The sequence below is a fragment of the Achroia grisella genome, unplaced genomic scaffold, assembly GCF_030625045.1.
Source record: "Achroia grisella isolate CSIRO2021 unplaced genomic scaffold, CSIRO_AGI_Agris_v1 utg478, whole genome shotgun sequence".
NCBI classification, from domain to species: domain Eukaryota; kingdom Metazoa; phylum Arthropoda; class Insecta; order Lepidoptera; family Pyralidae; genus Achroia; species Achroia grisella.
The window spans coordinates 4,275,923-4,290,734 of record NW_026712882.1 but is presented as its reverse complement, the minus strand read 5'-3'; the positions used below and the strand labels follow the sequence as shown (position 1 = coordinate 4,290,734).

General features: G+C 39.4%; 3 protein-coding genes across 3 annotated transcripts; 1 reads left to right on the top strand and 2 right to left on the bottom strand.

Annotated features, from left to right (window-relative positions):
• Positions 1 to 9: 9 nt before the first annotated feature.
• Positions 10 to 2,051, bottom strand: LOC131845614 (uncharacterized). Its single transcript, XM_059194692.1, has 3 exons — positions 1,544 to 2,051; positions 660 to 777; positions 10 to 583 (listed from the first exon to the last, which is right to left on the bottom strand). The coding sequence occupies exons 1-3, from the start codon at positions 1,754 to 1,756 to the stop codon at positions 225 to 227; spliced, it is 690 nt and encodes a 229-aa protein (XP_059050675.1). The 5' UTR covers positions 1,757 to 2,051; the 3' UTR covers positions 10 to 224.
• A 686-nt stretch (positions 2,052 to 2,737) lies between these two features.
• On the top strand, positions 2,738 to 6,058 carry LOC131845662 (serine/threonine-protein kinase ICK). Its single transcript, XM_059194752.1, has 5 exons — positions 2,738 to 3,941; positions 4,237 to 4,299; positions 4,585 to 4,728; positions 5,245 to 5,513; positions 5,977 to 6,058. The coding sequence occupies exons 1-5, from the start codon at positions 3,103 to 3,105 to the stop codon at positions 6,036 to 6,038; spliced, it is 1,377 nt and encodes a 458-aa protein (XP_059050735.1). The 5' UTR covers positions 2,738 to 3,102; the 3' UTR covers positions 6,039 to 6,058.
• A 5,094-nt stretch (positions 6,059 to 11,152) lies between these two features.
• LOC131845647 (TAR DNA-binding protein 43-like) lies at positions 11,153 to 13,067 on the bottom strand. The gene has a single exon (XM_059194735.1). The coding sequence runs from the start codon at positions 12,894 to 12,896 to the stop codon at positions 11,952 to 11,954; it is 945 nt and encodes a 314-aa protein (XP_059050718.1). The 5' UTR covers positions 12,897 to 13,067; the 3' UTR covers positions 11,153 to 11,951.
• Between the last annotated feature and the right edge of the window lie 1,745 nt (positions 13,068 to 14,812).

Genomic DNA, 14,812 nt, shown 5'->3' with positions numbered 1-14,812 from the left:
TGTTATAATAAATGATTATTTATTGTAAAAAAATCTTAAGAAAATAATCTAGATGCAGTATGGCTTTTAATCACAAGACTACATATGTATAGGGTTGAGAAATATCCCATTTAAGAGGCTTCAGTATGATCAGAAGTGTAATTAACATTGTTCATTCAACAGTAGCGTCCCTTCAGAACGAGCACCAAGTGAAAACTCTGCATACGCAATAATTTCGGGGGCAGTCAGAGCCGGTGGTGATGGTGCTGCTGCATGGGCGCGAGCGCGTGGTCGGGCGCGTGGGGCTGGTGGGGCGGGTGGGGTGCGTGGGGCTGATGGGGCGCGTGGGGCTGGTGCGGCGGGTGGGGCGCGTAGGGCGGCGCGCGGTCGCGCATGAGCGCCAGCAGGTCGCGCAGCAGGTCGACGGCCTGCGCGACGGCCTCGGCCTGCTTCTCGGCCGCGAGCGCGCTGCGCATGGCCGCCTCGGCCAGCACCTCCTCGGTGGAGACGCGCGGCGCGTCGGCCGAGCCCTCCGAGCACATGTCGTCGTCGGGCGGCGGCTTGTGGTCCTCGTCGGAGCGGCTGCCCGGCCGCCCGCCCGGCACTGCGCACACCGTATCACGTCATCACATTATACATTGTTTGATGCGCTGACGAATGCATACAAAGAAATCACTCACATTCTCTGCCGCTACCGTTGAGGATATTGCGGAGACGCTCCTCGGCAGTAGAGAGATCCCCCAATGCGCCTCCCGCTGCTGACTTCTTGCGTGCCTTATATTTTATGTCTGCCCAATACTGTAACAATTGTAGAAGAGACTAAATTATTATGAGTTTTTTCTGTTCAAATTACATAGGCAAAACACTACTGTAATATATGATGGTTATAAAACAAGTTCAAGACTCTTATGATATGTCAAATCTATCATCAGTTCAGAATGATTTCACTATGAGAAGAACTTATACGAAACTCAGCTCGTATTCTTTTCAAATAAATGTTGTACATTTTTATAATTATACAGATTCATTTAACAAAGCACTTATGTAATAACTCTACACATATAAAAAACCTGGGAAGGGCTAAAGAAACTTCTTAATTTACTAAAAGGAGACCTTTACAAGATGAAACAACAAGAACCTAAACACAAAAGTTTAAAAATAAAAAGTTAAGTCTGCATAGATACCTCAATTTCACCTATTTCTATCCCCTAGCTAAGTGCTATTTTAAAAGGTGATTATTTCTGTTAGCAATCAAATATATAATCCAACTGATGATAAATGGTTACCAGAGCATATGGACTCCGGGAAGTAGTTATTACATATGTTACTGACTCTTGAAAATAAGTAAATAATGAGAAGATACTGACATGACAGTGAAATACTTTAAGTTCAGGGATGGCAATACAGGTGTTGTGACACTGAATTGTGTGATGCTGTCAATATTTGTCTACCCAACTCTGGTCGCCGCTTCTGCTGAGGATAAATTCTACATCAGCTTGTTTATTATTGCAATGATATAAACAAACAATGTTGAAAGTATAATAGGCAGGTGTAGTGTACTTACCCGACACCACTTGTCCGGCGACTTGCGTGCGCCGCCGCTGTCAGCCGCCGCCGCGTTCAGGCGCTCCGCGAGTAGTCTCCACAATTTACTTGAGCTAAAGCGCGAATATATCGATTGCTTGCCTGCAGCAAAGTCGAGGTGTTCTTCCATAAAAGACAGCAATAAATCCAACTGTTCCGAACTCACTCTACATCTTGCTAAAACGCCACTCATCGTTTATATACATAGCCGGAGTCACCGCGTCTGACCATACAGGAGGCAAGTACACTGCTGACAGTTTTAACTATATAGGTAAATCCATTCAATAACTATTATTGATAAATCTAAGATACAGTAAGTATAGTTGTATGTCAAGAACGAGTTCACCAACAAAAAGTTAATTCTATACCACTATTTGCCACACTAAACTAAATAGACAAAACTATGTTAGCACGAGAATATTCTGTAATATAGTCATCACTATATTTTCTTTATTACAGACAACCACATAATACTTTATTTATTTAATTGATTTCAAAATTCAGAAACTGACTGATGCAAAACTTTTATTATTCACAGAGCCACAGATTTATCTGCAGATCTGCTCTACTCTGTACTACTGTGAAGGAGACTTTCTTGACATTGACTGCTACTCAGTGTTATCATATCGGTCAGTTTTCGGGCTAATAAAAGCGCAATTGTAAAAAAACTCGATTCCGACAGAGGAGTCCAATAACTTAAGCTTGTTAATTTGAAAATAAATATTACGTATAACTTGTAGTCAGCATAATTATCTATTTTAAACAAAAAGCATGTGAACTTACGCTCCTTTTACAAATGTTATTTATTTTATTAAACAAAAGTTAGATTGACGACAATAAATATGTACGTACATATCTACTTAGTTAATTGGAAAATCTTCTTAGCCTCATCAGCATGAAATATGATGAATAATAGTATCTTATATTATTTAGAATAACATGTACACATATTTCCTTATTCTTTGGTAGTGCCATACTAGGCCCTTGAAATATCGATCTATTACGTAAATATTGTTAACTGGAAACCATGGTAACCAATAATAATTACAAGACTTGCTGTAATGTTGATAAATACTTGAAAGGAAATAAATAATTTCAATGAAATATTCATATTTGTCTTATTATAGTGATTTATTTCTTCAATTTAAAGCATGTGTAGTTTCACGTTAAATGCGTATTATTTGGCTATGAGTGCTGCACCAGGAAAACTGAAAGTTTACAATGTTGGTTCAATATCTCAAATGTATATTAGTGAATTGTATCATTGAGGATTTGGAAAAAGGAGATTCTGTCCCAGTGATGCTTAATATGAAAGTCTTGGGATTATAAATCTGTTTTTCAAATGTATGTTACATTAATAAACAATATAGTCAGCATGACTGTGAACGATTTGGGGACGTTCGTAAAATAAAAAGTTACCTAAAATTTTCAGCATATTATCTCATTTCAACTTATCGACTTTGACAAATGGAATGTGCCCGCGTGTACCTCTATAATTCCTGAGGTGAATTAAGTTTGTTGTTGAGGAGCGCGGGCATTATGAACCGCTACGTGGTGCTGCAGCAACTCGGAGACGGCACGTATGGGTCGGTGGTGCTGGCGCAGCGGCGCGACAACGGCGAGAAGGTCGCTATTAAACGTATGAAAAGAAAGTACTACTCGTGGGACGAGGCCATGAACTTGCGTGAGGTTAAGTCGTTAAAAAAACTAAATCATGCAAACATCGTCAAGCTACGTGAAGTGATTCGGGAGAATGACACTCTATATTTTGTGTTCGAGTACATGCGTGGTAACTTATACCAACTAATACGAGACGCAGAACGTCCATTCCCAGAGCCGGTCCTGCGAAATATGCTATATCAGGTGTTGCAGGGGTTGGCGCATATGCACCGCCATGGTTTCTTTCATCGCGATCTTAAACCGGAGAATCTGTTGTGCGCCGGTCCAGAACTCGTGAAAATTGCGGACTTAGGCCTAGCGCGTGAGGTGCGTTCACGGCCGCCGTACACCGACTACGTTTCCACTCGTTGGTATCGCGCTCCTGAAGTTCTCCTGCACGACACACGCTATGGAGCCCCAATTGACCTGTGGGCGCTCGGTTGTATCGCCGCGGAGCTATACACGTGTCGTCCTTTATTTCCCGGTAACTCTGAGATAGATCAGTTGCACAAGATATGCGCAGTGCTCGGCACACCTGACCGCGACGAGTGGCCCGAAGGGTACGCCTTGGCAGATGCGTTGCGTTTTCGGTTTCCAACGTGCACCGGAGTGGCGATGTCGCGGGTGGTACCCAGCGCGTCTCCACCGGCCCTCGCGCTCCTCACTGCGCTACTGCGATATCCTCCACGAGACCGACCCACCGCGCCTCAGGCCTTACGGTTTGTTTTAATACTAATTAGGTCCTAATATGTGACATAAGCAGGCGGTTCCTAATAGTAATCATTGAGTGATTCAGTTTCTCATCAGATTTCAAAAAGTTGTACTACTGCTTAATTGCCAGAGTCATCAAACTACCGTGTCGCTAAATAATTCTTGAAATATAAAAAAAATAATGTTTCTTTTGGTCGTTTAGAATAGGTTACTGACTTTAAGCTCCAGTAAAATATGGATCTAATATCTTTGTTTTTGACAAAGTCTATTCGGTTGCTATAGAATAAATTTATATGTTTTCAGATTTCCTTATTTTGCGATCGGAGCCGCTCTGATTCTTCCCCTGCCGGCATCCCGAGCTAGAAGGTTCGTTATAATAGGTGGTATCTTTTTTATGGATGATTATGGAATGGTACTCCCGCCTACGCTAACAATTTACGCTAGCGGGGCACCAGTGAAGGTTGATAAGATGAGCATGAGGTCAGGTCAGTTGGTCCATCGTGACAAATTGACCGAGAATTTATTACTGTAGTTTCCAGGAGGAACCGCGTGGAGATCAACCTGACTTACTACATTGCTAGCTTTCCCCCCAATAGGTGGTATTGGTCAGTAGGGTGGGGTTTATAAATACATATATGTAAAAAAATTCAGGAGCAGTAGAAGTGAATTGGAGAATGCTCCTCCGATGGGTCTGGTGCAGGCGCCGGCGCCGCCGCAACCGCCGCCTGCCGTCGTAGCGCCCGTCATACCGGTCGTGGTGGCGGCGCATCGCGACAGATTCGCCGATATTCTCGGGTAATATAAATGAGAAAACATCGCACACCGCTATATACGTCTATATAACATCCACACATACCATTTTCCCTTCAGCAAATACTCACAAGCAAGCAACAGGCCACACTCAATCATCGTGTACTCAAGAAATCAAATTGGAAAGTAGCCCGAACTTATCATAGACACATCATAGCATCTAGATTGTGTGGGTCACAGCAGACTTATACACAATGGGACATGTGACATATGACTAACAATCCTTTTCCTACACCTAATAATAAAGGGTTAAAGTTTTTTTTAATGGATGATGATGGATGGTGGTATTGATTGTATAACGGTTTACGCGGGCGGGGCACCAGTGGAGGATGATAACGTGAGCATGAGGTCAGGTCAGTTAAGCCCATCGTGACAAAATCACCACGAATATATCACGATTGTTGCCAGTGGGAACCGCATGGAGATCAACCTGACATGGTACACAACAACGGGATCATAAGTCCAAGGGGGCATTGTTAGTGTATAGTGTGCGGTGCGCAGGGGCGAGGTGGTGCACGAGGCGGGCGCGGCGGAGGCGCTGCAGGCGGGCGGGCGGCGGGAGGTGCGGGAGGTGCGGGAGGTGCGCGCGGGGGGTCGCAGCGTGCTGGCGGCGCTGCAGGCGGCCGCGCCCCCCGCGCCCGCAGCCCCCGCCGCCGCCGCCGCCGCCGCCGCCGCCTACCTGGGCGCCTCGCGGTACGTCGCCGGCGGCCGCATCGACACCTCGCTGTTCCGCCCGCTACCACTTCGAACGCATCGAGGTAATTATAAAGGTACTCTTCAGATTTCTATCGAGTGTGATTGCATTTTATTTATTTTTTGCGATTACTCTTTCGCGCGTGAAAGCGCGCGTTTCGAGCCATTTTTCTAATTTTACTTATTTTTTATGTCACAGATTATATTTTTCAGACACGTTTAAATTTTATAAACTCTATAATTACGCGTTTGCCCGTAAAGTCACATGTCCTCCATTTTTAACAGTAATTGATTATTATAAAAAGGCGCTAAATCACTCATCATCAGATTTTCAGTCATCTGATTTTCATCTCTTTCTACGAACATATGATTCCCGAGATTTATTAATCTTATTATCCTGTATAGAGGTCCTTTTTGATATCTCGTCGCATCTTTATATTGTGATTTATATTTTATTAGTTCTCCATACGACATATAGTTTATAATGATGCAATTTTCTATGCATAATGTATCAATATTACTAATAATTTTATTTTGCAGAAACGGCAGCAGTGGGCAGCGGCGTGTCCCGAGTAGATTGGGCGGCTAAATATTTACGTTGAGTTGCTAGTATCACAGATAAGATAATTCGTAACTATCCATGTACATATATACCTACTACGCCGTTCTAATATTCTAGACGATTGCAGATAATCCTTATGATTCTAGTACAAATTCAAATATCTTTATTCGTGTAGGTTTATTATAGACTCTTATGATATGGAAAATCTGCCGTCAGTTCGGAATAATTTCGAGATTAGAAGAACTGACAAAAAACTCAGCTCGTATTCTTTTCAAATAAACGTTGTACATGTTTACAGTAATACAGATTCATTTAAATTCAAATTTGGAAGAATAGATTAACCACCAGCGTATGCTATTCTTTCTTTCTCTTTCAAGTTATATATTGCAGAATATGGCTAATGGCAATGGCTAATGGCAACACAAACCGCCGGAGCTAAAAGAAGAGAAAAAAAAATTTAATAATACAGATTCATTTATAGAAATTCTAAATTCAAATTTGGGAGAATAGACAAACGAGTAATGTATAGGTACCGCAATTTTTTTGTTAGTAAATGTTAACATGTGTCAAATGTCAAAACGGACATATCTTTAGCAATATGAATTATTGCTAAAGATATGTCCGTAGACAAATATGCGTACCGTACAGTAGATTTGTAACGAGTCCGTCGATGAAATTATCATAAGTTTGGCCACGTGTGTATCATAAAAACCCTAATGAAGCTCGTACGAATCTTCAGCACATATAGTTTGATGTTCGGTGTATTTGTTCATACTACCACAGATATTTTTTTTTTTCCATATTCGTCCATCTCTTTTTCAGTGATGGAACAGGCAAAGATCCTTAGACCGTACAGCCTAGTCTACTTTTAAACTTCTTCATATTTGAACAACTGATGAGGCCAAAGGCCAATTCTTATGTATGTTTATTCATTATGTTTTCATTCGTGTTCAAAATTTAAGTCTTATCCATAGTCCATATCCTTGTATCAATTATTAAAGTTTTATCGATGATAACGTAATATTTGATGCTACCCTCGATTTTGAAAGTAAGCGCTGCAGATTGTATAGTTGAATATTAAATTGTGAAGTTGAATATAAATTATTTTTTTATTAAAATAACATTCCTGTTTTTACAATTCTATTCACGAGTATGATGGGTAATATCGGTCTAGATGTTTTTTATATGTATTCCCAAAAAATGTATTTATTTTTATAAGTTATCAAATACCTATAACACAAACTCTGCTCAGTTTGGTGACTAGTTGGCGCTGTGTGAATTGTCCTGAGATATTATAATTAAACTATTGTTGGGGAGTTTCATTAACGTAATATAACACAACACAGTGGTAGTCAAAATATGAATACAGAACAGTAGATTTGTAACATGTCCGTCGATGCAATAAACAGTAGTATGGCCACGTGTGTATCATAAAATACCTGAATAAGCTCGTACGAATCTCCAGCAAATATCACTTGATGTTAGGTGTATTTGTCTACACTACCCTCTATTTTAAAAGTAAGCGCTGCAGATTGTATAGTTGAATATTAAATTATGAAGTTGAATATAAATTATTTTTATTCAATAAAATAATATTTTTGTTTTTTTTTTAAAGGCAGCAGGAAACTTTTTCACGTTAGAACTGGATTAAGTGCAGTTATAACAAACAAAAGACATTATCTTTAACCAGAAACTATAGATAATTGTTATTTATTATTAACAGAAAGAAGAACCTACCTTTAAGATTTTAAACAAATTCTATATGTACAACATAGTATAGACACCTAACGCCATCTAGTGAGCAGTAGACACGTTAAAATAAATTTCCTAAATAAGAACTGAAATTAACTTTAAAATTATATTGTATAAGGTCTATTTTACAAAACAAAATATAAATCACAATGTTTGCGATGATCGTGCTCTTCAGCCCACCCTCAGAACCTGAGCTGACGTTCACTAGATTTCACAATAGAACTACCTTATCTTATATAATGTATATAAGTTTTCAACCGAGAGGTAATTAGTTCCATTGAGCTGTCGCTAGCACTCGGGCCGTAAATGTTCTGATCAGTGCGGTTTCAGTGGAGCTTCCTGCCGACACTTATATTGTAGAATTAACTACCTGCCGACCTGTTTTCTCTAGAGACACAGTTGTTCAAGTAGAATATATTAAGGTTTCTTGAAGATCAGCAACGCTCACCAACTGTCCTGGTGTTTCAAGCGTTCATAAGCTACGTTTACTATAAAATGGACTCTGTGCTTGATTGTCACCATATTAATAAAAAAAAAGGATTGTAATACAATTAGATGTGAAGATTGTATTGTCCCACCATGGTCTGCTTACGTATATTGTATATTGTAAATAGATATGTTACCTACTTTGTGATCCATTATGATGATTTCACGGCTTCTTTAGACTAGCGGTTCAGCACTCCGCCTTACTACTCCGTACAATACAAAACAATATGAATATTGTTAATATCGGTCGGAATGATTTCTATATGTATTAAGTATGTATATAAAAAAAATCTATTTATTTTTATTTCTATAAGTTATCTAGTACTCATAACACAAGCTCTGCTCAGTTTGGTGACTAGATGGCGCTGTGTCTCAGGTATCTTAGGGCAATTGGTCCTGAGATATTATAATTAAACAATTGTTGGTGAGTTTTGTCAACGTAATAGAACACAAGGAATGTTTGTTATGATCTCTTCAAGTAATGTGATTCACGTAGGTAGTACCCAACTTGTATAATATGTACAATATTAATATAGATGTCGACACCTAATTTGTAATGAGATTGTTTACAGCTCGGACAGTCCAAATGTACATTTGCAGGGGGAAAGGGGATTGTTAGTAATGTAGATTAATGAGTTTATTGCTAGCAATGTACCTACCATGTCAGGTTGACCTGACCTCCTGCCCATCTTATCGTCCTCCACTGGTGCCCCGCCAGCGTAAACCGTTGCGCAGGCGGGTACGCAATTCCATTATCATACATAAAAAATATACATTTGCCTATAACTTTCTTTAGTTTGAAATATGTAATATTATTTTACTGCGGTTTCAAAAATATTTCAATCCCCAATGCATTCTCGAAAGCAGATCCCCTACAACAATCTTTGATAATATTTGTCCATCTTCAAATTTATGTTGCGATTATATCAATAAATCCTAACATAGGAAGTGGGACCACTTTGGCAGTTATTCTATCGAGGGCAAATTTTTTTTTATATTATACACGGTCCAACTTTGAAGTTATAAATTCTTACCCAATCCTGTCTGTGTTCAAGTAACAAATCTCCTGTTACCTACGATGCCCATTTGGCGACTTCGATGCACCGATTTTATTTGTACAGAGGTAAAATCAATCACAATACTGGCAAACAGGACTGTCCCGGTCAACACAGCAGATACACTGTATTATTCACAAAAGAACATGTGTGTGGGCCAAATAAATGTAATTTTATTTAATTTAGTAATTGTGTAACATTTCTGTAACAAGTGTTAGAGAGTAAGTACCAGTTTTAATGTCATGAGATTAAAAAAGTTTGTATAATATTAATGTGAGTTTTGTTATTGCTTCCTCCCAATAATCTATACATATAAATAAAATTGGAGTGTCTGTTTGTAATATTGAAATAACAGTTTTTTACTACATGCATATGAATATAAATACGGTACATACACCAAAATAACATCTTTTACAATTTTTGTCTGTCTGTCTGTTTTTCCGGCTAATCTAAATAAATGGCTGGACCGATTTGGTCGAGACTTTTTTTTGGCAGGTGTAAAAGTAGCCTGAGTTACTCATTATTACATCAGCTGTAATAAGGAGTACCTTAGGCTACTTTTATTTTAGAAAAATAAAGTTTAAAAAAGTCGCGAGTACAGCTAGTTATATATAAAATTGGCTTGTACATGACACATGTACAACCTCCTGACACAAGCCATACCAAATACATGGACCATCTGCTTCTTCCTTATCCCATTTATTGTGGTCGTCGTAATATGTTTTTCGCTTTCATTCATCTCTGTTCGCAGTCATCTCGTTATTTACTCCCTTTCTTACCATATCATCTTTCACACAGAAAAGACGATCAGAAATCAGAAAAAGATTATCTGTAGAATGAAAGGGAATTGTTAGTAATATGGACTAATGACCCCATGGCTATCAATGTATTATGTCAGGGTGACCTCCATGCGGTTCCCTCTGGAAACCATCGTGATAAATTACTAGTGAATTTGTCACAATGGGCTGATTTGACCTCATGCTCATTCATCATATCACTGCTGCCCCGCCATATACAACTGTAACACAGGTGGGTGCAGCATTCCATCATCATACATTAAAAATAACCATCAATATAATATATAGTCCATACATATACCCTACTACATTAAAACATTGTTGATAAATTATTTTTAGACTAATACTATAAACAGGAAAGTCAGTATTTAATTTGTAAGGCATAAAGTCACAGAATACGTGAAATATTATTTCACCTATTCTCTTAAACCCACAGTAGGCAAGTATTGCACTGTAAATTGTTTTTACACTATTGAACATAGCTCTACCCGTGCTACACTAGCCTCACCCATGCAGTAGTTTATAAATTCAAAATAAAATTTTAAAAACGCCTGTATCGAACATATCGACTGGATTTGGATAAGCAACACTCTAGTTTGGAGAGAAAGGGTATTGTTAGTAATGTGGACTAATACTCCTATTGCTAGCATGTACATGTACCATGTCAGGTTGACCTCCACGCGATTCCCCCAGGAAACCATCGTGATAAATCTTGGTGAATTTGTCACGATGGGCCGTTATAAACCGTTAGCGCAGGCGGATGCAGCATTCCATTATCATCCATAAAAATACACTCCAGTTCTTAATTCCTGAATGTATGCCAGATGATGTCATTAAATAAATCTTGCACTCAATGGACTGCAGACTCTCATTGCCATTTGCCAACCAATCCAATTATAGTAGACATACTGATCACGGATAAACCAGGAAAAAAAAAATAAGTTCCTCATAGTCTGAGGACCTGAAAATACTAGTAATAGTAGTTAAAAAAAAAATTCAGCAGTTCAATAAACCAATAATAAAATTGAGTCGTTTAAATCCAAACAGACAAGTGAAGTACAAAAACCATGGTTTTAGATTACAAAAATATTTAATGTACAGTTTTAGTTTTCAACCATAGTAAATAAAATTTTAATTTGTAGTGAAAATCTATGGTTAAGGTTGAATATGATAACAATCTGTACTGTACTCCGACTTGTGATACAACCACATCAGGATCAGATCAAATACACATTCAACAGATGTAATATGTATATCAATGCTATTTTGGAAATTTCTGTATGTAATTTTCTAATATATTTCTAAATATTTACTCTCTATCTATTCTCACATAATAATTGGACATCTGTTTTATGTGATTTAGATTCAACCCTAATTTAATTTAGTCAAAGTCAGCCTGATTATTTTACATTTTCACACAAAGTTCTTACTTTTGTCAACACTTTTTCCTGGGGTTTGGGGGCTACGGAGCCCATGGAGATATTAGTTTTGTGTGCACTAACCATGAAATTTTAATATTCAATTTAGTCATGTATTGGGTAGCTACAATACTATGTATTTGTCACAACTACCACCGAGTCAGATTGTCAGCAAATCTGCAACAGGTTTGACTTTTGTTTCTAACATTCTGTGGATACTTATAAAAAAAGTAACAAATGCATGTTGATGCATTTTAAATATTTTGATTTCTTAATATTACTAATTATATTAGTATTTGTGTTTCATTCCCAACAACATTACAACTGAAATGCAGATAGACAACTCCATACTATATTATATTATTTACACATTTAGTTTCATATAAAATTTGACAGCGATCAACAAGTAAAGTATCAGGCGACACTGGACAATATTTACAAGGAGTCACTCATACTTGAGGTAGAGCTTGGTGTCGAGGGGCGCGTGGGGCGCATGGGGCGCGTGGGGCGCGTGGGGCGCGTGCGAGGGCGGCGCGTGGGCGGGCGGCTGCGCGGGCGGCCAGTCGCCCGCCGGCCAGTTGAACACGCGCGCGCCGCCCTCCACCAGCCCCCAGCCCAGCAGCTGCGAGTTGCGCTCGCTGCGGTCGCGCTTCGGCGACGCCGTCGAGATGTTCACCGACACGCCCTTGATGATGTGGTCCTGCCCGCACAGCGACTGCGCCACCTCCGGGTCGAGGAAAGTGACGAAGCTGAACGCGCGGAAGGGCCGCGGCACGAAAACGTCCGTCACCTGCCCGAACGCGCCGAAATACTCGCGCAGGTCTTCTGCAGTCAGGCTCTCGGTGCAGCGACCCACGAACACCTTGCGGTGCGCGGTCGCGCCGCCGTCCTTGCCGTTGGGGATGCGCACGTCGCACCAGCGCCCGTCGATCATGTGCCGCCGACCGAGGGCTCGCACTTGCGCCTCGTAATCGCCGAACTTGATGAAACCGAAGCCCTTCGATAGCCCGGTTTTGACGTCTCGTTTCACCTGCACCATGAGTAGCTCGCCGAACGCGGAGAAGTACTCTCGCACGGCATCCTCGCCCGTTTTCCAAGGCAATCCGAGGACGATGAGGTCGGAACAGCGCGGCCGGGGCGTAGGCGAGGGCGAGGCTCGAGGAAATGCGCACCAGTAGCGGTGGGCCGCCCAGCCCTCCGCCGGCGGCGACAGGCGCTCGTCCACCAGCCGCACGCCGCGCAGACGGCCGCCCGCTCGGTACTTGAGGCCACTGGCGCTGGCGAACTGCGCTGCTACCGTGCTCAGTAGCAGCGAGCCGTCTTCTTCAGTTGGCAACTCGATGGGCTCGTCCTGCTCGCCCTCACTCACCGGGACGTACTCTATCGACATTTCGCTCACCGCTCCACTTGCTCTTTTCGATGCTTCATCTCGTTTACATTATATGCAGCCGTGAAATATTCCAGAATCAGTTTAGTATTAGGTTTTCTAAATTATGATTTTCTGCAATCGTTTGCCTGTTACGTTTACTTCGTACGCGTGACGTATGACGCATGACGTGACGTTTCATGTCACTGACAGAAGTTTCTATTTTGAGCACGTTCAGTTTCACACTGAGAACAATGATTCATTGCTCTCAGGATTCATTCACATGAAATTAAAATAAAAAGTCTTTTGAATGTGTGTTTTTGAAACTATTAAATTAGATTACAGGCTATCTAAGATCAATGAGTTATAGTTCTTTATTTATATTAAAAGAATATATATTTCTATCCATCTAAATGTTAACGGAATCCAATGCTAGAAAGAGACTTCTAGTTTAGGTATAGGCAAGTAATGATTTTAATATATTTTATTTGTTATTGAATATTAACTTAAAATTTGGCACATTAAAACTAATATTAGAAATGCGATAGTGCCTCTATCTCTTTCGCTGTATTATTATTTATCAAAGAACGAGATCCATTTTCTTAGTTATAAATATTTTTGTAAATACTTACACTGCGAACTAAGTATCTGCATGTCTGCATAAGTAGTAATCTGTGCTTATGGCTGTCTGTGTTATACTGTACTGCATTTATGTTCGTATTATAGTAACTTATGTTCATTATTATTTATCTCATTATTCTAATTGACTATTGATTATAGACACAACATGGTTATAGCAGTAGGAATGAAGAAATTAAATTGCAATATACTGCATCACAGAGAAGAAGTGGGTGAAATTTGTGCTACATTTGGTTTTCCAATAATAAACTCAACAAAGACTTGGCGCTATGAGAAAACTTTCATATGTTATTCCTTCATTAAACGTTTCGAATTTCTGAAGAGAAGGCTAGGACTAGAGGAATATTACGAAAAATGTATGACAGTGTTAAAAACTAGACTCTGAGACAGTATACTTATAGTCGGTTTTTTATGATTGTATGATACAGCAGTCACTGTTAACAATATAATATGGACTTTAATTCTGTAGTGGATTTTTTTTTAGAATTTATGTAGTATTTTTAAAGTCCTGTATTTGACTATGCAGTATCTAATCAAATACAGAACATTAAAAATGATGATGTACTTTTAAAAGAAGAGCCAGTTGTAGACATCTTGTGAGACAAGAAAAGACTAAACAACAGAGACTGTTCATTCTGTAGATTTGAGCATGAATTTAGGAAATGTCTGACTTATGAAAAATAGTGTTAAGGTTTTAAACAACTGATAGAAATACTTACTTTTTTTTAATAAATATATACACAGAATACACCTGGACAAATGGAAACAATCATGCTCATTGATATAAATTCACTCACCATTCAGAATAGAACTTGCAACCATTGGATAAGTAAGGTGATGTGCCAAATTGCTAGGTCACCAAGTCGCTTATCTTAAAAATGCAGATTAATTATTCCTTATTCTATACTAGCTACCCTGGCTCTGTACGGGTGTACATGTATTATATATATAAACCTTCCTCTAGTATCAGTCTATCTAATAAAAAACTGCTTCAAAATCCATTGAGTAGTTTTAAAGATTTAGGCATACATAGAGACAGACTGTGATAGTGACTTTATTTTATACTATGTAAGGATTAATTTGCTTTACATTTTTTAAAAAACCTCAATTTCCACTACTATCTAAGAGTTTTTGGACATCAGCGCAAAGCAGCTCTGGCTGGCCAGATTATGTAGTTACAAAGTAGTCGGGTATGTGAATATATTCAACAGTAACTGTTCAAAAGGGCTTCAATTTGCGGCAAGTTTCATCAAGTTGCGCCTATCAGTAAAACAAACATATACACACACTCACAAACTTTC